The sequence below is a fragment of the Monopterus albus genome, unplaced genomic scaffold (assembly GCF_001952655.1).
Source record: "Monopterus albus unplaced genomic scaffold, M_albus_1.0 scaffold67.1, whole genome shotgun sequence".
NCBI lineage: Eukaryota > Metazoa > Chordata > Actinopteri > Synbranchiformes > Synbranchidae > Monopterus > Monopterus albus.
In genome coordinates, this window is record NW_018127947.1 from 599,220 (window position 1) to 622,022 (window position 22,803).

Below are 22,803 nucleotides of genomic sequence, written 5' to 3' on the forward strand. Positions count from 1 at the left end.
TCAATGGCCGAGGACCTCCAGGAGATCTTCCGCCACTGGGTCGTCACCGTGTGTGGCCCAGGTAACGCCGTCATCTGGGTCCTTGTCCTTCATGGCGGCGGAAACCTCCATCCTCCGCCACTTCCATCCTCCGCTGCAGGCAGGCAAGCGCAGAAGGGGCAAGCGGCCTGCAGAGAGAGGGCCAGCTCGGCGTGTTCCGCGCCGAGGCAGGCGTCACAGCGGGGGTGCGGGTCATTGGGCAGGATGAAGCCCGTTTCACAGCCGGGACACACGGTGACAGCGGGGCGGCGTCAGGTTCCAGTAGAAAGGGAGCTGCTTCGCTTTTTAGTCTTATCCATGTCGATGCTCATAGGACTGAACACTGAAGAAAAAGAGGGAGTAGAGCTAAGGCCGCAGTGACATCTATACTACTGCTGCGGACGTAATTGAGGACAGCCCAGTGCAGGGCACAGGGCTCAAAAGAATCTCTTCAGGACTGCGCATGCGTGAGGGATAAACCCAATAGTGACAGCTCTTAGAGGGCGAAGGCTATACGAAATAGAATTTAAATATTAGTCAACGATAACACAAGTAAACACATCATGCAGTTTTTAAATGAAGGTTTTTATTATTAAGGGAAAACAAAATCCAAAACTATATAGCCCTGTGTGAACAAGTGTTTGCCCCCCTGTCAAAACACTGGTTTATCGCACCTGAGTTCAATTTCTCTAGCCACACCCAGGCCTGATTACTGCCACACCTGTTCGCAATCAAGAAATCACTTAAATAGGACCTGCCTGACAAAGTGAAGTAGACCAAAAGATCCTCAAAAGCTAGACATCATGCCGAGATCCAAAGAAATTCAAAACCAAATGAGAAAGAGAATAATTGAGCTCTATCAGTTTGGAAAAGGTTATAAAGCCATTTCTAAAGCTTTGGGACTGCAGCGAACCACAGTGAGAGCCATTATCCACAAATGGCGAAAACATGGAACAGTGGAGAACCTTCCCAGGAGTGGCCGGCCGACCAAAATTACCCCAAGAGCGCAGCGACAACTCATCCAAGAGGTCACAAAAGACCCCACAACAACATCCAAAGAACTGCAGGCCTCACTTGCCTCAGTTAAGGTGAGTGTTCATGACTCCACCATAAGAAAGAGACTGGGCAAAAATGGTTTGCATGGCAGAGTTCCAAGACGAAAACCACTGCTGAGCAAAAAGAACATAAAGGCTCGTCTCAGTTTTGCCAGAAAACATCTTGATGATCCCCAAGACTTTTGGGATAATACTCTGTGGACAGACGAGACAAAAGTTGAACTTTTTGGAAGGTGTGTGTCCCATTATGTGTGGCGTATATGTAACACCGCATTTCAGAAAAAGAACATCATACCAACAGTAAAATATGGTGGTGGTAGTGTGATGGTCTGGGGCTGTTTTGCTGCTTCAGGCCCTGGAAGACATGCTGTGATAAGTGGAACCATGAATTCTGCTGTGTACCAAAATATCCTGAAGGAGAATGTCCGGCCATCCGTTTGTGACCTCAAGCTGAAGCGAACTTGGGTTCTGCAGCAGGACAATGATCCAAAGCACACCAGCAAGTCCACTTCTGAATGGCTGAAGAAAAACAAAATGAAGACTTTGGAGTGGCCTAGTCAAAGTCCTGACCTGAATCCAATTGAGATGCTGTGGCATGACCTTAAAAAGGCAGTTCATGCCCGAAAACCTTCCAATGTGGCTGACTTACAACAATTCTGCCAAGATGAGTGGGCCAAAATTCCTCCACAGCGCTGTGGCAGACTCATGGCAAGTTATCGAAAACGCTTGATTGCAGTTGTTGCTGCTAAGGGTGGCCCAACCAGTTATTAGGTTTAGGGGGCAAACACTTATTCACACAGGGCTTTGTAGTTTTGGATTTTGTTTTCCCTTAATAATAAAAACCTTCATTTAAAAACTGCATGATGTGTTTACTTGTGTTATCGTTGACTAATATTTAAATTTGTTTGATGATCTGAAACATTACAGTGTGACAAACATGCAAAAAGATAAGAAATCAGTAAGGGGGCAAATACTTTTTCACACCACTGTACATGTATACTTCAGGATGAATTTTATTTTTAGTTTTAATTTTACTGACAATATCAAGCTTTATGTAGCAACAGGTTTGTTCCCTTATAGTTAAAACAGTAGAATTGGCCAGTTCTCTGAATGATTTCTATCTTTTAAATTGTGTTGCTGTGTTTGGACATGTCAGCAATAACACGACTGCACGGTCACTTGAGAAGAAGATAGTCCCAGCCCTAAAAGGTGTTTTTGCAGAGAGATTATTCAGCCAGATGACTGTGGTAAAAAGCAAACATAGAAATCGTATGTCCTTGCAGACCCTTAACTCCATCCTGGTGTCCGATATGGTCTGAAGTTGTCTGGTGAGGCTTGCTATGAGCACAAGCTGCCTGATAATGTTTTGCAGCTTTTTGGCACATTAGCTGCTTACTCATTTAAGTCAGCTCCCTCAGATGCTGAACCTGCTATAGAAAGATGACCTACTCTTTCTGTGAGCCAGCACAGCATGTGTGAGGAGGGGGTTCTGAAAAAGCAAACCCGAATTAGGAGCAGACCAGTTACCATCATTTTCTCACATTGCCATTGACAGTTTTTACTGTTGTCTCTTTTTGGTCCATTTAGATTGTTAACGTTGTAACTCTGCCAGAGTGTCTTTTTTGGGTCACTTTGCTGGTCCCAAGCCTGGATAAAGGAGGGATGGACATAGAGCTAGCAAATACACCCCACATAACAGTCTTTTGATTAAATGTGACATTCTAACACTTAACAATACAGGGCAAAATTGATTTATGTAATGTTGGTCTAGACAAAGCATTAAAGTAAAAAAGTTATTTTGAGAAGTGATGGCCTATTTAAATGGCAAAATAAAAAAACAAAAAAAACAAAACAACCATCAACAGAAGAAAGTTCATTTGTAGTTCTAAACATATTTAGGGTGTTTTTTACTCACTTCTTGTCTCTCTCACGACATTATTCCTCTCTCCTACAGCCTCCATTACAATTACTTGCAAATAGACAATTAAGCAAATTCGGCGATGACGTCATCTAGCGACTTTTACGACAGCCCATGGCTACTTTCCTTATTGAGGAGTTGGCAACGCTGCAATGGCTTCACATGGGACTAGACTTCGAATACATTTCTGTTGATTTTATACAGTCCTCTTCTGTTTTCACTTCTCGCACTTTCAATTAAAGAACTGGGTCCAACTACTTTTAGTAATAGCCTATAATACAAATACTATTCTAACGAATAACAGTCTGTAACCAACAAATATTTATTTTGAATATAGCCTATTGGAAAGTGTTAGTAAACAAAGGTACGACCTGGACCTAAAAGAAACAAAACGTATTTTACACTTTTTATACAGGAATGCATAAATACAAGAAACTACTAAGCTGGATTGATTGATTAAAGTTAGATGATTAGAAAAAATGTTCGTTTTAAAGCGTTCTGTTTATAATATGATGAAATAGCTTTATTGTAATATGTAAATTCATTGGGGATAAAACAGTGAACATAGCTTCGGATCCAGAGAAGGTGCACCTATTTAATTACATTTTTTAAAATAAGATAAGTTACAAGTTTACGAGCCCAGAAGTGTCTGTCCCCGCCTTAATACACAAATGTCCGAGGAGCACGTGAAGGCAGCAAAACACTGTCAGAGGAAACGCTCGGACTCGGAGCTGAGACGTCCCGCGAAGAGCGACAGTAAACACGTAAGTTTGACGTTTTACTTTGGTTATTTCATCTCACCTTTTGGTTAAGTAGAACAGCTGCTACAAAAAAAACCTGTATTTTATATCAAATGAAACAATATAAGACATTTCAGGTATTTTAGGCTCGATTACTTTCGGTTTCTTTGTTTTCATGTTATACTTTCAACTAACTGCCTTTAAAGGTTTAATTAGTGATTAATGATTAAATGACATGTTTAGCTGGAGGGACCAGTTTTAAGATGCACATTTTCAGCTACAGAAAAGTGTCTGAGTTAATTGTAAGTGCGTAGTCAATTCGGAAACAAGTAGCAAAACTGTAAAAAAACAAAAGGAAGAAGGCAGCCATTGAAAACACCGCTGCTTTGTGTCATGACACAGGCCACCCCGTGGCAGCTGCTGTCTTCAGTCACTTTCGTTTTGTCATCGGTCTTTACCGTTCGCAGCTCAACATGGAGAGCCCTCCAGAGGCAGCAGCGGTGGCGGCAGCAGACTGCTCAGCACGTACCTACTCTCAGGTGGTGTTCATCGACATCCCTCACTCATATCCACCTTCCACCCCTATTACCTGCGGCTACACCCTCACTGAACCCTACCAGGCCCACCATAAGGACTGGGTGGGCATCTTTAAGGTGAGGAGACAGTACTGAATTAGTTATTTCCATGTGGTGATTTAAATCTTTCTGAGTGTTTTTCCCCTAACTCTTCTTATACAGGTGGGATGGAGCACAGCTAAGGATTATCATACCTTTGTGTGGGCGAAGCACAGTGTGGATGTGACAGGGCAGGAACCTGTGACTAAGCAAGCTATTTTTAAAGGTATGGAATAGTTTTACTTTTGCTTTAGGCTAAAATTATGAAATGACTGTGCATGGTTTTGATGTAGTGTACTTTCTGGACACATAATCTGTGTAAACGGTTTCTAATATCACAAAGCACTTAAATCTGTTTTTCTGAGCTGCTATGATGTGGATGTCCTCTGGCTCTGCTGTTAATTTATTCTCAATTAATCAATACATTTCAGTTCATTAATCATTTAAATGGTAAATGGACTGTATTTATATAGCGCATTTTTCACAGTGTGTTGCACTGGCCAAAGCGCTTTACAGGAGATCATTCACACACACATTCACACACTGATGACGACAAGGCTGCCACACAACAGTGCTGGTCAATCCACCGGGAGCAATTCGGGGTTCAGTGTCTTGCTCAGGGGGAGACAAGGAGTAAAACCACCAACTTGCTGGTCAGGAGACAACTGCCCTACCTCATGAGCCACAGCCACCCCACCTCATGAGCCACAGCCACCCCATCAATTTAAATATTTTTATCAAGAAAAATTGTATTTAAAATAAATTTTGTTTCAGTTTTTATGGGTCCGCTGTTTTTCCTCCACCTTATATCATTGTAAATATATATATTTTTAAACAATGTGGGATTTAAAAACATTTTGATGGGCACTTTTCATAACTTCCTGACATTTTATAGATTAAAAAAAACTGATTAATTGACAAAAACAATCACCAAACTGTACATTGAGGAAAACCTGACTTGGAGCCTCTGCTCTTGTCCTGTCAGATTACTACCTGCCGAAGGATGAGATGGAGTTCTATCAGTTCTGTTACATTGACAGTGCTGGTCAAGTGCGAGGAGCCAGCACTCCTTTCTGTTTCAAAAACCCAGAGGAGCAAAGCCTGGAGAACAGCCCAGAAGACGACCTCCTGGTTATAACAACACAGGTATCAAATGCAAATGATCTGTGTAAAATATTTTGAAATGGGCCATTCTGCATAATGCATGCAGGACTTATAGAGTATTTCTATACTTTGGTATTGCTCTAGTCAGAGTACTTCTTTCAGCACTGATGAAAACACATGTCTCTCAGGTAAATTTTTATTGGCTCAATATGTTCTGTTGAACCCAGGAACAGGTTGAACGGAGTGTACATGAGAAAGCTGAACTGCAGAAAATGTTGGATCAGATGAGAAAGGAAAATGAAACTTTAAAAAGTGCTCTGCAGATGGAACAGCAAGAGGTTGCCAGCTTGAAGGTCTGCTTATCCAGTCTATGTTAATGTCTGTGAGATGAGCACATTTGCTAATTGTGCAATAGGGACAAAAGTTAAACAGTGATTGCACTTTGATATGAGATACAGTGTTACTGCTTTGTACAGGGGCAGAATCAGCAGACAGAAAAAGAAAAGAGTGAACTGGTCAAAGAACTGGATCAAGTCAAGGAGAAAAATGGAAACTTGGAAGGAGCCTTAAAACAGCAACTGCAAGAAATTAACCACTTAAAGGTTTGTTTTCTGACAGTGTGTGAAATCTAAAATCAATACAATACTTTGAGGGTGAAAATTTAACTTTAAAATTGTGTCTCCCTGGAGGAGATGGCGCTGCAGCAACAACAGAGTGCTACTGAGCAGACGAACCAGAGTCAGAGCCTCAGTTTAGATGGAATATCAAATCAAAACGAGGTAAAGACTTATTTTTCCCCCCCTCATTGTTAGAGGCTCTGAAACAATGTTATATCATCTCCTCCTGATTTATATCATATTTTTAGACACGTGTTCGGGAGAAATACGATCGAGCTTTGACGAAGATCAACAAGCTGAAAGAGGAGGGCAAGGAGCTGAAAGAGAAGAATGATGTTCAAAGTGAGGAGATTTCCAAGTGAGTCAAGTCTGCTTCTGTTTTCATCATTAAAACATATGACAACTTTTAGCACTTGTTGCATTATGTTTACTGGCCACTAACACCTGTTTTTGTGTGTTTTAGGCTGAATAGCAGACTCAAAGAAGCAGAACGGGAACTGTTGAAAACAAAAGACAGCATACAGCTCCTACAAGTATATCTGCTACACTGAGCATTGATTTTAAGGATAAGGCTGGATCCCATTTTTCATTTCATTTTTCCAATTTTTATAAATGATTACTTGATGTTTGTGGTACTTTTTTCTCTTACTCATTATACTTTTGACTGTTATGTACCACAACACTAAGGAAACTTTTTGGAATGTGAAAACCTGCTTGGCAATAATCCTGTTTCTGGTTCTGAAGATGATAAATGTCAGGTGTTGATCATTTGGGTCCATATTCAAATGTGTGCTTTACTCTTGGCAGGTTGACCTTCAGAGCAGTGAGAAAGAAAAGGAAAGGCTCTCTGCAGAGCTGGAAAGGCTCACACACAATATGGATGAAGTGAAGAGAGAGAACCAGGAGTTATCTAGGAGGCTGTCACAGGAGATACCGCCAGGCACTTCAGATGAAGACCTAAAGGTGGGAGCAAATTAAGAAGAGGCTGACATTCTCTTAAAAACAACTCGTTTTCCTTATGAGATAAGGCAGCACAGTTTAATGACATGTCCTTTGCAGGCGCAGTATAAGTCTCTTGTCAGCCAGCTAAAGGACACTCAGGCAAAGTTGGCAGCTGAGAAGGACGAGTCCAGAAACGTCAAGACACGAGCTGAGCACCTGGATAGAGACCTGATGGAAATCAGGGAACAGCTGGTGAATGTGGCCACATCATTAGATGAGGAAAGACGGAAAAGTAGCAAATATGAGGTAAACTCTGACCAAATCAACATGACCAACTCTGACCTTGGCTTAGATGCACTAGGAGGCCAAAAGTATCTAGACAAGTTGTTTACATTTGGTGTGGGTCTATTTGAAATATCTACATATTTCATTCCAGTGATTCCCAACTTTTTAATTACTTTCAACTATCCCTTTTAGCTGATTTGGATTACTTTAGGCTATTTATCACTTTTCTAAATCACTAGACTTCTCTTTCTTTCTATCTACAGTAACATTCATGAACTTTTGAGTTGCCAGAGAATCGGTAAAGCTTATTCAATAGGGACATTTATTCTATTTTAGTCAAATCAGTGCCAATTATTTTGGAATGAGATGTTCAATGGTCTTAGAGAATTTGCAGCTATCCACATATTTTTTAGCTTCTAGTAAATAAGTCAGCTTCTGTGCGTGGAAACAAAAACTTGAGCTTGTTTACCTTTGTATATTTTCAGCTCCAGCTCAGAGAGGCATGTGCAGCAATTGCAGATAAAGACACCATCATAGAAAGTAACGCACACAGGATCAGGCTGGTGAAGCGCGAGAAAGAAGAGACTGACAGAGAAAACCAGGTAAATTTACAGAGTCTTCACTGGGCCAGTGTTCAGATTCGATGAGTGACCTTGTGAACTGTATTTGTTCTGTCAGAATCTCCAAAGCGATATAGCGGGGCTGCGCAGAGCTTTGGATGCCTCTGGTGACTCTACTCACGTGCAGCCTGGCGACACCTCGAGCAACCAAGACTGGCAACAGCAGGAGACGCCTGAACAGGCCACGAACCTGTATGACAGCATAGGTGAGTAACAGGCTCTGGTATAGACGCTCACATGCAAAGGTCATGAAAGAATGTTTTTTTTTAAACAGTTAAAGGGTCACTTCACCCAAATGGGGGGTGTCGGGTTTTCTGGACTTCTGCCAATACTTTGGCATAATGGAGGTGAACCTGTTTCAGCTTGTGTCAAAGAAAGCCCAAGGCTTTTTTTAGAAACTCAGTTCTGGTCACTTGAGATCATCCTTAGACATTTCTGACATTTTATGAATCAAATTATTAGGAAGTTAATCAGGAAATTAGATGAATGCATCATGATGATAAACAAGAGTTGCAGCCCCAGTCCTAATGAATAAACTGTTTTTAATTGGTGTTGATGGAGTTCCCTTTCCTTGCAGGGAGCAGTGCAGTAGCAGAAGAAGACGTAAGTATTAAATCAAGTTAAGAGGCTACAACCTCACCTATGATTTTTAACTAAAACCCATTTTGTCAGTGGCCAGAGCTGGTCTGGTTCTATCTTCTTACACCAATGAAGTCTGTGACATATTTCTCTGACACGGTGGACAAATTGTAAAGCCACTACATAATGCACACCTGTAGCAGTGCTAACTAATTCATACAAAGTGAATGAACCACTATTCAAACTAACTTAGGTAAAATAAGCAGGACCCAGAGCAACTCTCAACTCCATCACACATTGAGGAGCCCCTCCCTCCCTCACCAGGTCCACTGATATACACAACTGGCTGTCCTGTTTATTTTTGAAGCAGACTTAAAATTTAATCCTCTCCCTATTTTGTTACTTCTTCTGAGGCGCTGTCTCTATTTGTGTCCCCGCCAGTGCCTGGTGTGTCGTCATTGCCAGGAGAGGTTCCCTGGAATCACCCAGGATGAACTGGAGCAGCACGAGCAGTGTCACCGAGTGTGTCCCTTCTGCACGATGATCTGTGACACCATGGAGCAGGCTGTGTTTGAAGACCACGTCTACAGCCACGAGCTGTGAGAGCTGCCCCGGGCCAAACATGAGGTCCGGTATCATTGATATGTTTAGGGGAAACGGTGTCTTACTTGTTGGGTGGTCCTTATTTAGACAACGAGACCTATAGTTGTGCTTGTTTATACTCGTGTACTGCAAATTATCTTCACATGAAAGGGGGCTCTGCCAATTTTATGTATCAATTAACAAGAGAACTACCTGGGAAAATGGGCATAATGATGTGTTCTGCTGCTCTGTAGTATAAGAAACCTACTGAAGTGAAACCACCCAGGTATAAACCTTTTTTTTGTTTTGTTTTGTTACAGAAAGTCTGAATTCCAAGAATGTGGAGTTTGAAAGATGTAGGCATTTATCAGGCAGGGTGGGGGTCTAACTAAAGATGGTGGAATATCACAGCTTGAAGGAACTAAAAATCACAACATCTCAGCCTCTGCTGCTTTGACTTTGAAATTCTTTTGAATTCTGCTGTATCTATGGGGCTATAGTGCTAAATGGCTGTGGCACTTACAATGTTGACTGTTTTCCAAAGCGTGCTACCCTACTGGCAGATTTCCCTGGCTTATGTAACGTGTCACCTTGAACACCATGACTTCATTTGTTTAACAAGATGCCAGAGTTCTCAAATGTTGGATGTTGTCCAGTTTTTTTATTAGCTTAAATAAAAACTGCAAAAGGTCCACTGACCCACATATAAGACGAGCACAGATTTGCTTTTTACAGTTCTATTTCTATTAAAATGGTGGTTAACAGAACCACTGCATCTTTTCAAAGAAAAACTAAACAAGATTATGTATCTGAAACAGTTGGGAAAAACATCTGTATGCTTTGGAAAACAGTCAGCAGTAAGATGTGGTCCTTTAAGTAAATGAAATAACCTAACGCATGGCACATTTATAACTTTCTATATTACCCACAATTACTCATATACAGTATAGGTTTGCAGTTAATATCTCAGAGGGAATTCTTCTTATCTACTGTAATCAGCTCATACTGATTAAACCAAGTTTCTGTTGGTTTTAAAATGTGACAGGATGAAGTGGTGATAGGAGGTGGAGCAGGGTGAACAAATGAATGATCTGGTGGAATAATTAAGTGGATTTAAATTGTCCTGCTGATATAATAAAATTTAGGTTCAACTGATGCAGACTTTTCTTTCAGAGTTGGTGCTTATTTATCACAAAATTAAACAAATGCACATTCTTCACACTGGGAATAATCTGTACCCACCCATAAACCGCTACCACAAGACAACAGAATCTCATGCTGGTAACATCAAGTTGCTGGCAGTGACTCTGTAATAAACTAAGTGCATGCATTGCATAGATGTAACTGAGCAGAGCCCAGAGGAAAGTTTCCCTCCACGTGCCCAGTAACTGAGCTCAGTGTCAGTTCACCCCACCAGCCAAATGCATTACGCAAACCGTCCCACCCGGCACATTTTGTTTACCAACAAGTCTCTAAAGAACAGCCCAAGTACACGCTGTCATTACTTAAGGTGTCATCTGATTGGCTTCCTCTGGTGTGACATCACGGGAGGTAAGCTCAGAGAAGAGGGCAGGCAGCCAGTACTGTGCTTCCCCAGGTGCTTGAGAGTCCAACCAGGCCAGGCCTTCTTTTAGCAGGTGGTCCTGGAAATGAGAGCAGAGGGTGACGCACTGTACAAGGGGGTTTCTGCGGGGATCATCAGGTTGAATCCTTTTTAACATCATGCAGAATGTAAATCAGTGCCTTCTTCTCAATCATATCATCCAAGGATGAGGAAAAGGACGATTATATCACATTTTTAAGGACTTCCCAGCAGTATGAGACAATAATCAAAGAGCTACAATTCACTTGTTTCTTCTATAAAATATTAAAACATGGCAAAAAAAAGCCATTAACAGTTTCTCACAGCCTATTGTGATGTCTTCAATTAACCTGTTTTGTCTGAAACTCCCAAAATATAAATTTACTATTATAAATAACAGAACATCTGCAAATCCTCTTGTTTGAAATGTTAACCAGAGAATGTTTGTTCTTTTCACAAAGTAATGACTGATTTTCAAACAATTGGCAATCAAACAAATGATTTATTGCTGCAGCTCTTAATAACTTAATGAATTACATTAACACAACCTTGATAAGGATAAGAGGCAGAAAATGAATGGTTAGATTAACCTATTCACAATTGCTCATTCTTTTAAGTCATTTAAAGTTTTGGGTAAAACTGACACTTGCACATTATGAGCTAGCAGTGGTGACAGTGTTTGCCTCAGGTCTGATGGTGCTGACTGAAACTCAACAAAAAATAATTGATCATCTACTGTTGCATTAATCCCACTTCTACTTCAGCTGGGTGTGACATGTCTCCCAACAGGACATGAGGAAAAAAAAAAAACATAACTAACATTAATTTGTACTGCAGGCAAGAAAAATACTACAACTTTTTATTTCCTTTATTCTTATTGCAGAAACCAAATCGAATGTTTTAAAGGCATTTCAAAACCTGTCTGTCATGTTTTAGAGCCACAGTTTATCTCAAACAGCCACCAAATATAACTGATATGCACTTACCAGGACGTGGCAGGCGCGTTCCTTCTCCCACTTTAAGCTGTCCCTGATCTCACTCACTGAGACGTAGCCCTTTTTCTACATATGAACAAAGAAACAGACATCATTGCAATAAACAGCCACAATCTCTTGAGTCATAAGCTCCCTTAAAAACAACAACAAAAAAAAATTGGAACATTTCAGTTTCATCTCTCCGGTGAAGCAGTTTTCTGACATGGTGGGTCTTCGCTCAGACAACATCAAGACACTGAAGTAACATGATCACTCTCGGGGGGGTCCTCACACATATATCTTTCTATAATTTATGAACATTTGTGACAGACATTAAAGACAATGCCATCCTCCTACCTAGTACATTTTTACAGACTGATCTGACATGAGGATTTCCTCTGTAATAATATTTTCCATGAGCGTAAGAGAAAATAATTAAATGACAAATTCACTACAATCCTCTAAATAAAGTGATCAAGGTGCACACTTTATATACCTGTTTATTTCTCCTTAAGATGCTGTAGTTCTTTTGTTCATCTCACAGCATTTATTTCATACTTATACTATGCTAAAACTTTGGACTCATTTAAAAAAAAAAAAAACATGACCAACATGTCAGTGGTAATACAACCACAAGAATAAATCCAATAAAAAATCTATATTTTAATTTGTGATAAAAAAGAAATCTGATGAGCCCTGGGCTGCGTCTCACCTCAGCCAGCTGTAGAACTACAGTATGGTCCATGTTGAGCTCTGCTGGGACTGACTGCACCAAATAAAAAAAAAAAAAACATGACCAACATGTCAGCGGTAATACAACCACAAGAATAAATCCAATAAAAAAATCTATATTTTAATTTGTGATAAAAAAGAAATCTGATGAGCCCTGGGCTGCGTCTCACCTCAGCCAGCTGTAGAACTACAGTATGGTCCATGTTGAGCTCTGCTGGGACTGACTGCACCAAATAAGAACCGCCAACAGGAATCATCCCAAAACCGTTCCCCATCACCTTCAGCTTCTTTATGGCTCTCATCAAGTCATCTCTGGCAATCACAAATTTAACCACAGATATACAACTTAGACCAAACAAATGGGGGTTAGATTAATCAAATATCCACTTAAATGATAAACGCTTTCAAGGCCTGTTGTTTAAATCTAGACAAAGAAAACATGACAACTCATAGAAACTGCTGTAATATATGAAATATTTTATTAGTGCTACTTACTGGCTCACATCCTGAGCGTATTTACCTCTCCCCTTCAGTACTCTCTGATGGAGTTCATCTAAAGTAATAAGCCCTGGCACAAAATACACACATTATGAGGCATTTTCACTCAATTCACAACCACAAACATTTGTAATTATGATAACCACATCATTATTTACTGTATTAACATGGACTGAATATTGCCAAATTATTAGGAAAGGAACTCAGATCTAAGCACATGCTTATGATTGTTAACAGTTAGCTGGCACATTAAAATATAATAAGTACCACACAATTTTCATAGACAAACTGCAGACCTCCATTTCTGTGTTTCAGGGCTAGACACACTTCAATGATCTGTACACCAAGCTCATAATAGAAGTCACCAACTCCAAGCATCTCAGACCAAAAGCCTTTGCCAGCTGTGAAAATAAAGATGAAGATAATATGTTATGTTCCACTTTAAAACATATTATATTAAAACACATTTTAAGCATATTTCTCCCAATCACTTCACATATTTACAGATTATATCTCAAATGCTTCTCACAGGCCAGTGGGTCAACTCCGATGGTGGCACACATTTCCTGAAACTGAACCCTGAACTGTGGGTTCTTTCGGATTTCTTGTTTGTGCTTGCTAGCAAACTCCTCCAGGTTTGATTTGAAGGTCTCTAGCTGCTTGGACATCTGGCAGAAAAACAAAAACATAAATTAAATAAATAATCAATAAAATATCAGTTATAAAAATGTCTTAATATAACATTAATGTAAATTAGTAACTAAAGTAAAAATGCTGCTCACATATAACACTTCATTGCCAGGCATATTTCAGGATATATATGTAAAATAAATACAAATCATTTGTTCAATCTATTTTAATAATTGACTCAGTCACTTCCAAAGCAAAGTAATAAATTAAGTGGTTCCAGCTTCATATGGGAGCACTTCACCTTTTTATTTGTTGTACATGAAAGTAAACTGAATGTCTTTGGACACTTCGTCACACAAAACAAGAAATTTGACAACAGCATCTCAGGCTTGAGCACACAAGAGTGAGCATGTTTCAACATTTTCTGACACTTTTAAAGAAAAGGTAAATATTCAGGTATTCACAAGGATAATTAGCACTTCGTTGCAGCCTTCGTTCACATAAATACATTGACATATGTGTATTACAACAAATTGTAAAGATTAACACGGCATAATGACGCTACCATTTCAGAGCTAAGAAAAATACTGTAAATAAGTGCATCAAATACGGCATCAAAACACAAACACCTGGGCAATTTGGTCCTCTGCAAGAACGGTTCCTCTTTCTTTATATTTGGCCTGGGTAGAAAAATATCACAAAACAGATTAAATAAACATTCATACGAGCAAACCGAGTTAACTTCAAAGTTTAAAAAATGCTGAACATCACTACCTCTGCTAGCTTCTTTTTGGCAACAGCTCCAGCTCCAACACCTCTCCGCATGTTGTCTGCTATATGATAACAAATTAAGAGTAAGATCTAAACCAAGCGTGTGTTTAACGAATAATATTGTAGCTAATAATGAAAAATAATTTAACGCTGGAGTTAGCGTTAGAATAAAGCTAAGCTAATTGAACTAGCTACACTGTTTTTGCCACTGTAGTTCACCAACATTCACAATTCTCTCCTAAATACGCGCTTCTTCAATAATGTCGACTTTTACAATATAAATGCAACATTATTATAAAATCAAGAATGGCTGAAAAGTACTATTTTAAGTTAGATTTCGGCCTATGTAAAGCTAATTTAGTGTAGCTGTTTATATTTTGATAGGAAGGAAACAGACTACTTCCTACCTGCACGATAACTTCAACCATTAATTTCATATCGCCCCCTGGTGGCAAGGAGAATATGGCAGGCCAGTATTACTTGTTGCTTGATTCACAAATAACATGTTCACTTCAAATGTAATCAAATAAATCATTCATTAAATACTCAAAAGCCACGGGAAAGAAAATGCAAGCCATTGTATCATAAAATATAGGCAGTTTAAGGTCTTGTTTCTTCTTTCACGGTGGTAAAATAAAAATGCAAGTCATGACAAAAACTGGACGAAACTTCAATATTATTAATCTCTCATCACACAACAGTGATGAAATTTTTAACTTATATTTCGGGCTATGTAATACTAATTTAGTGCAATTGTTTCCATTAATAAACACGCTGCATCATGTTGTCATTTGCAGAGAACGTGGGTCTGTCTCCCCCTGCTGCTTCTCTTCTTATCAAAACCTTCAAAACACAAAAATGGCCATCCAACAAATTACGCATGCGCAGTTGCCGGCGCTTTAAAACAAGTCTCGAGGAGGGAACATGAAGATACTTGCAGGTGGACTTTGAGTTGTAGTCGAGGTAAGCTCCCAGCACACGAATGAATGCTATTAAAAACACATATGTCCGAAATAAGAGTCTTACGACGCGGTCGTTATGTTCGCTTCCTCTCGGAAGCGCGTTTTGTTAGTGAAACTAGCCGGCTAGTGTTAGCCAGCTAGCTAGCTGTTATTGTTTTTCATGATTTCGCGAGAACCAAAATGGAGGAGAGGGCTACTGCCAGTGTCCTGCACAGCCACTCCCGAGTCCTTGTTCGAAGCCCCTCAGTCTGAAATGTCATCCCAGACGCATTATTGAGTTTAATGCCTTATAACCACATTAGTCTGTCTCAGAATTAGCGCCTGCCTGTTTGACCTGCAGTGCTAATAGCTTAGCCTCAATTTCAAACCCGGCGGATGATTTTGGGAAAAGGATGCCCAGGATCGGGCGCATTTTGGTGTTATAGTTTCCCCCCGGTTTAGCCAATATTAGTAGTAAGTGTGTATTTCTATTCCCACCTCAAATACGGTATGCTCGGTTAAACAGCCAAAAACAATAACAAGACATGCTTTTATTTGTCTGTGTTTTGCAGAGCACACATGGGAAGTGGTTGTGGTTAAATTGCATCGCCGAGGCGTTGCAGGATGGGAATTCGTTGTGTTCGCCATGACTCTAAGATCCACGCTGTTTCCAAAGACGGGATTCAGGCAGAAGGTTGACACCGTCGACTTTGATAAAACGCATATTTTTGCCGCCACAGTGAGTCCCGTGAGCTTCAAGAGGGAGTCTTGCGACTTTGTTACAGATGTTCAAGACGTGCAGAGGGTCGAGATCCCGAACAAGTCTAAGGATTTAGACCAGAATTACATGACAAGCAAAGTTGCCCTCGCTGCCACAGTTGCAGAAGTAGTTCAAGGAGACAATAAAACTGTGGGCATATTGTCCCCTGTCAGACCAATGGGGGGTGAGGGAACCCCAGTTAAAGGTAAACCCCTCGCTGTTGACAGCATGGATAACCCTCAGATGGCTGTGAACAATAACCCTAAGGACGCTGGTGGTGATGATAGTGCCAAGGGGGTTGTCCCTGGAGTCCTGGGCACTGCATCAATTGAACTCTCTTCTGAGGGCAAGTGGAGGAACATCAGAAAGAGCCCTGCCAATCCACACACCCAGGCCAACTGCCTCCGACAGATTCTCCTCCTTCAACTGGACCTTATTGAACAACAGCAACAACAGCTGCAGTCCAAGGACAAGGAGATAGATGAGCTCAAAGCAGACAAGGAGACAGTATGTGGAAGTTTTTAACACATTTTGGGATGGTCTGTAACATCTTGATTTGGTAAGCATTAAAGTTACAATTTTTTGTTTTTGTCCATGTCCTTCTCTTCTGCAGCTGCTGGCACGTATTGAGCGCATGGAGCGTCGCCTGCAGCTCACAAGGAAAGACCTGCCACGTGACAAGCGTCTTTTCCAGCCCCTGGAGCCATGGACCCCTGACAAAGAGGATATATGGGATCTGGATGTAGAGGAGAGTCCGCAACCCAACCCATCCACTCCACTCCCCTTTAGTCGGTGTGGCAAAGGTCAAAAGAGGTAAAATGAACAGTTGCAGACAGCACTGGGCTTTACACCATGTGGTATTGACCAAACTCCAGAAAAGAAATCCACAAAGAAAAGGTGTTACCTTCTGCCACTTATCATTTAATAAAAAAAATAAAAAATAAAAAAAAGGAGGGAGCGACTGTGGTGCAGTGGGTAGAGCAGTCATATCCCAACCAGAAGGTTGAAGGTTTGAATCTCGGTGCCAGCAGTCCACATGTCGAAGTGTCCTTGGGCAAGACACTGAACCCCCCTGTTGCCCCCAATGGTTAGAGCCATCGGTTGAGTTGGCGACACAGATGGCTGCCTCGGTTCTGTACCGGAAACAAATTCCTTGTGTGTAACATACTTGGCCAAATAAAGGTCATTATTCTGATTATCGTTATTTAAAAAATGTAGTCTGATTTGGTCAAACTGAAACTGAATTCATGACTTAGATTTATTTTCATATCGTAGTAATAAGTCTCATCTTTACACAGGAAATCTTGCTTTGGAGATGCAAAAGTCCAGAAATTGCGGGGCAGGAGTGGCAAATTCAGCCCGGAGAAACCTGAGCTTCAGCCTGGCTCCCCCAATCAGCGAGAGCTTCGCAGTAAGGAAACCCCAGAGAAGACTGTTTCTTTGAGGTCGGGGGCTGAAAGGGACATTTTGCACACAACTAAAGAGGAACCTGAGCTGAGCTGTCAGATGGAAGATCTGCCCTTCATGTCGACCACAGAGATGTATCTCTGTTGCTGGAATCAACCTCCCCTGTCACCTCTGCGTGAGACTTCCCCTAAAAAGGAGGAAGAGGTGGCCAGTGAGTGGACTCTTCATGTAGTACATGATATGCTGATTGTTTGTAAGCCTAACCTACATGTATCCTGTTTGAACCACTTTATCCTTAAAATGTACTGAACACACTCTCCATGATTATCTTTGTCTCCCTTACTTGTCTAGTTCCTTCTTGGAGGGAAAATTGTATGGAGCCCTTGGATGACAATGACTCCTTTCACCTCTCTGAGGTGAGAAATATCTGAATTCAAAGGAGTTATCTTATATCAGATATAAAATCTTTTAACTCACAAGTTGTGTGAATTTGTCTTCCCATCAAGCCGCTGGATGATAGCACATTTTTGAAACGGCACGCGAAGCTCGAGTTGGATGAGAAGAGGAGGAAAAGGTATCATTCACAGATTGTAGTTATTTCATTTGAGATTTGAATATGTCTCTGTACTCCTGGAACTAGAAAAGCCAATAAAGAAAGCCTTTATTGTCATTGTAAGCGAACAACAAAATTTAGGAGCGCTGCTGCACGTGGTTGTTCAGGGTCCAAGTACTTAAAACATAATAATTATGGGAACAGGTTCTATGTCTAAAATAAATAATTAAAAACAAAAGAGATACAAATTAGAAAATAATTCTTCATTAAATGATTAAGTTTAGAGTATGTATGTCTTTTGGAAAATGCAGTTTCTGACTTTGAAGGAGTGTGATTTGGTAGACCTGTACTGCCTGCCAGAGGGTAACAGTGGGATCTGTAATAATGCTAGTGGCTCTGCGAAGGTAGCTGGAGCTTGTAATGTCTGCCAGTGAATTTGTTGGTCTGCGACAGAGCATCCTGAGTTGAGATACAGTATGTCAGGATGCTCCCATTAGCTGCATGAAAGAAAGCCACCGGTAGTTTCTTTTGTAGATTGTTTTTCCTGAGGATTCTCAGGAAATGAAGCCTCTGCTGGGCCTTCTTAACGCTCGCAGCAGAATGAGCAGCCCAGGACAGGTAATAATTAACGTTAATGTGTACCGAGAACATTTTTGGTAATAAGCTCCTGAACTTGGTTATTAAAGATTTGTGACCAATAACGCAGTTCATAAAACTTTAAAAACTGAACTGTAATATCCAACAAAGATCCCCAGCCAGAATTAGACCATGGATATTGCAGTTATGTGACATGCACTGTGACCATTCGGCTGCTAGGGTGCTCCTGGTTTTGGCTTTTACCAACATATAGATTTTAATCTGTACTTGTGCATCATTCAGTGTAATCACTCAGAGCACAATATTCACCACACTATATAGTCAGGATCCACCATGGAGGATGGATTTAAGGCTTCCACTGTGTGAAAACTCAAACAACAATGGCAAACAGTTTGATTATGTGTGTATACACTAGGGTCCCAGTTTAGCTCATACTGAGGGAGTAATTAATTTGTGACAGTGCAGTGCACGGCCGTCTGTGGAGTCTTTGTGCTCAAAAGAATTAGCATTAGTTCCAGCAACAAGCCAGATGTAAGATTCACTGGCTCTGTTGTGCTCCATAGGCAGGTACTGTGATTTCCTACTTAATAATTTGTTGTGTTTTCAGATGGGACATTCAGCGAATCAGAGAGCAGCGCATGTTTCAGCGTTTGCAGCAGCGCATGAATAGGAGGAAGGTCATCCAGGAGGTCGAACCAGAGCTGCTGTCCTTCTATCCCGAGACCGAGGATGGTACATGTGCCTTTTAAACTATCCAGTGCCTGAATAAAACTTCCTGCCATGGAGTGTGATATTTTTAAAGAGATTTTAACTTTCTTTTAATTTCCTCCAGTTGAAACTATAATGATCACTCCTTTCCTGCCTGTGGTTGCATTCGGCCGGCCGCTGCCCAAGCTCACACAACAGTAAGTTGGAGTTTCACTTGCATTGTTCATTAATTCTACTTCATGTCCCATTTCCTGTGTGATTAGCACAAAATGATGTGACGCAAGTTATTAATTCATGAAGTTACTTTGGTGATTCTGCACTGCAGGTGCTCACATGCAGCTGGGAAGTATTAAATGATGCTAAATGTCTAACACATGGCTCTAAAAGCTCCCATTGGTCTTCAGCTAGGGTCTAATGACTGTTGAGGCCACAGCATATGACTTTACATAAAGTTTTTCCTTTCATGTGTCACCCATCTCTACTCAAGCGTTCTACACTTCAGACTGAAGACTGGACAAAAGAATTTCCATGTCAAAGTAAAATGTTTATTCTTTCTCCAGGAACTTTGAGCTGCCTTGGCTGGATGACCGGAGCCGATGTCGTATCGAGGTGCCCAAAAAACACACGCCTCACCGGACCTGTCGGAAGTGAACCCCATGTGGCATTAATAGCGTAGAGATGCAGCTCCTCGCCCAGATTAGAAAATGCTCCGTTTGTCTTATCTGAGGTGGGGAGACCAGTCGCTGTGTATGTCAGTCTATGGGAGAGTAAATGACCGTCCAGTCTCCATGTGTCACCACAGAGCAGCTCCTGCAGAATACTGGACAGAAGTGGGACATAGCTGCAGCATCACGTGTCATGTATTTGTGGTCTCATTTACACATCTGAAGGGAAGACTAAGTGCTTGATGACACAAGGTGACAGCCTCCATATTAGCAGCTGTTGAAGAATACACATCAGTTGATATCTTTAAAAAATTTCTAAGAGTTACATGCATGCTCTGTAACATGACTGAGATATATTTTGTTGGAGCTTGTGCATCCAAAACTGATTTTCTGTCAGAGTTAATACATAGCCAGCTGATGGGATAAACCGGGGACTCTGACCTTGAGAACAGCCCTGTGGGGGAACAGATATCGGTTGCTGTTCATGGTGAGCAACACAGCTACAGCATTTAGCTCTGGCCAATCCTACCAAACTCATTCTGCCTGTCTCAGTGGAATGGTGTCGACATCTGACGGTATCGTGCTGTGTATTGCCTTTCTTGTTCGCACATAACTTCAAATAAAATTTTATCAATGTTTAGTGTTATGGGGGTTCTGAGCCACATTCAGCATGAGTTCATATTAAAACTTGCTGTTCTTGAACCAGTTCAATTTAAGGAGAAATGAAAAGCAACCAAAAGATTGTTCTGTGTTGTCCAGGGGTTTACGTCAAACCAAAGGCACAGACGTTTAGACAGGTGGTTAGGGTGGTGTGAAACCCAGCATTCTGTTCCCCATGCTGTTTCTTATTAGTTACTTTCTATTGTGTCAGTTGCATGGACTATTTAGCTGTAACAAAAAAGACGCTAGCATGGCTTAACCCCAGAATGGACAATACTCTCTGCTCATTGGGCCACAACAGCTACAACGTGTTGAAAGCATGACTGTTTGCTGCTCTGGGCAGTGAGCACAGCTGTATCCACCCTGGACAGCCTCATCATTTGGCCATTGACAATAACTCAGTGCAGTTTTGAAATTAATTTTTGTGTTTCCAATCTTTACAACATGTTTACATCCAGTAGATCATCGGCTTATGTGTATGCATTGGTCTCTGAGGGTGCAGCTAGCTGACATTCAAAGAAACCATTTTAGATAAATATGCTTTGTAGCTGTAGTGATGGCAGTGTTCACTGCTGTGTTCATTAACATGCTGCGTTCATTAACATGCTGCCTGTTGATCTCAGTTGGGTTTCTGTTGTCCTTCCTCACTGCGTTCACTCCACCTCTTATACAAATGATGCAATTGCTTTCTGCACGTCTGTGTGGGCAGATTCTAGAAATAAAAAGTTGATTTTCTTTCCCCCCCTGTACACAGCTTTCAGAAACAAATGTACATAAAACATGGCTGTTATTTTTTTATTATTTAATGTTGGAAGTGTTATTTCAATATTGTTCTATGATTGTATGTTGACAAATTGACAGTTTTGAAAGTTAAATTTTTTGGAATAAAATTAACATGTCAATGATATTTAGATTTTTTTTGTTGTTGTTTAATCAAATGGGAAGCGTGTTTGAGCCACATACTGAGTGGGTAGTTAAAAAAAACCTGGTAATATATTGGCTCTTATTTTTTTACATAAACATTTAATACACACCCAGTAAATCTAATAAAAATGAGTTTTCCTGTACAAAACAAGTACATCAACTCCACTCCACTTACAGGAGTAAAGTGCTGCTTGCACATTAATAATCATTTAATGATTTTTTACTGCATTGAGTATTTTTACTTTTAATACTTAGCCATTTTACAGTGTTGTATTAGCACTTTTATGTTCTAGCGTCGCTGGAAACACTGGTTTTAAATTACATCAAACATATCTTTGGTTAATATTGTCCTATTTTTCCATATTCTTAGTTATTGTGACCATGTTTATGCTTTGATAATAATAAATGAAGTTTGTTATAAAAAAAAAAACTAATCCAGAGCCACAGGAACCATGAGACAATTTTCACCTGTTGAGCAGGACGTCCTGTGAAGAGTCCACTGCAGTCTCATCAGACAACCAGTTAAATCTGAAAAACTGTTTATTGAATAAAGAGACAGAAGAGGATGATTCCTAAAAAATAAACACCACTGATTCCTTATCAAAGCTTTGGTGAGAATAATGCTGATGTCAACAAAACCAGTGACAAACAGCCTGTGCACGGATGAAGAGTCAGCTCAACATACCTTTCTTTGTCTCTTATCCATGACACATTTTTAATAAACCATTCTATTAGTGAATTTGGACAGAAAAGAGATAATACACTTTTTGTACACAACTGTCAGCTCCAACAAACAAAAATCAAAATCCACCAGAAAGCTGGTATCTGGGCTAAATCGTCGTCGTACATGACGCTGCTGCTGATACAAACAAAACCAAACCAGCCTGATGTACAAAATGCGCTGACATTTATATTTGTCACGCATATAAAATATTCACTTTTGTAATAACTTTCATTTGGGCTCATTTTGTCATTAGTGTTGATTTAAATAGTGAAAACGTCATGCCTTAAGGCAGTTAGTATTTACACAGACTATGAAATAAATTTCCACTTTCAAAGAATTTTTGTCTCTTGGCAATGTCTTAAATGAGACATGAGCTTTCTGGACTTAAAAGGGATAATGACCTTTGCAGGTTTGTTGAATATAGTAATTAATACACACATAAAATGAAAACACCTCAAAGAGAATCCACACACCTTTAAACACAGACCACTTGCTGAAACAGCCAGTGTTCTGCCAGTTACACCTTCAACATCTATATTAACAGCCTTGGCCTGCCTGTCAGCTATCGTGTGTTCAGTCTCTCCGGAGATTGTTCAGCCGCTC

General features: G+C 40.5%; 3 protein-coding genes across 7 annotated transcripts; 2 read left to right on the forward strand and 1 right to left on the reverse strand.

The window, feature by feature from the left end:
- Positions 1-3,464: 3,464 nt before the first annotated feature.
- calcoco2 (calcium binding and coiled-coil domain 2) lies at positions 3,465-9,902 on the forward strand. 3 transcript variants are annotated; one of them, XM_020604716.1, is made up of 15 exons: positions 3,465-3,755; positions 4,199-4,384; positions 4,469-4,571; positions 5,331-5,491; positions 5,677-5,802; positions 5,926-6,051; positions 6,142-6,228; positions 6,315-6,424; positions 6,530-6,599; positions 6,874-7,029; positions 7,126-7,314; positions 7,779-7,895; positions 7,972-8,119; positions 8,491-8,516; positions 8,934-9,902. In XM_020604716.1, the coding sequence occupies exons 1-15, from the start codon at positions 3,663-3,665 to the stop codon at positions 9,093-9,095; spliced, it is 1,860 nt and encodes a 619-aa protein (XP_020460372.1). In that variant the 5' UTR covers positions 3,465-3,662; the 3' UTR covers positions 9,096-9,902. The 3 variants fall into 3 exon arrangements, with proteins under 3 accessions (XP_020460372.1, XP_020460371.1, XP_020460374.1); XM_020604715.1 differs by having other exon boundaries at positions 3,469-3,755; positions 6,139-6,228; XM_020604718.1 differs by lacking the exon at positions 3,465-3,755 and adding an exon at positions 3,791-3,868 and having other exon boundaries at positions 6,139-6,228.
- Positions 9,903-10,318: 416 nt separating this feature from the next.
- Positions 10,319-14,654, reverse strand: snf8 (SNF8 subunit of ESCRT-II). Of its 2 annotated transcripts, XM_020604735.1 has the most exons (9): positions 14,265-14,654; positions 14,120-14,170; positions 13,390-13,528; positions 13,157-13,261; positions 12,858-12,930; positions 12,593-12,674; positions 12,343-12,402; positions 11,643-11,717; positions 10,319-10,717 (listed from the first exon to the last, which is right to left on the reverse strand). In XM_020604735.1, the coding sequence occupies exons 1-9, from the start codon at positions 14,313-14,315 to the stop codon at positions 10,580-10,582; spliced, it is 774 nt and encodes a 257-aa protein (XP_020460391.1). In that variant the 5' UTR covers positions 14,316-14,654; the 3' UTR covers positions 10,319-10,579. The 2 variants fall into 2 exon arrangements, with proteins under 2 accessions (XP_020460391.1, XP_020460392.1); XM_020604736.1 differs by lacking the exon at positions 12,343-12,402 and having other exon boundaries at positions 12,533-12,674.
- A 439-nt stretch (positions 14,655-15,093) lies between these two features.
- msl1b (MSL complex subunit 1b) lies at positions 15,094-21,457 on the forward strand. 2 transcript variants are annotated; one of them, XM_020604721.1, is made up of 9 exons: positions 15,094-15,224; positions 15,775-16,469; positions 16,576-16,775; positions 17,261-17,622; positions 17,721-17,785; positions 17,876-17,943; positions 19,127-19,251; positions 19,352-19,424; positions 19,788-21,457. In XM_020604721.1, exons 2-9 carry the CDS (start codon positions 15,849-15,851, stop codon positions 19,876-19,878), a joined length of 1,605 nt encoding a protein of 534 aa, XP_020460377.1. In that variant the 5' UTR covers positions 15,094-15,224; positions 15,775-15,848; the 3' UTR covers positions 19,879-21,457. The 2 variants fall into 2 exon arrangements, with proteins under 2 accessions (XP_020460377.1, XP_020460378.1); XM_020604722.1 differs by having other exon boundaries at positions 15,099-15,224; positions 17,261-17,580.
- The last annotated feature ends 1,346 nt before the right edge of the window (positions 21,458-22,803 follow it).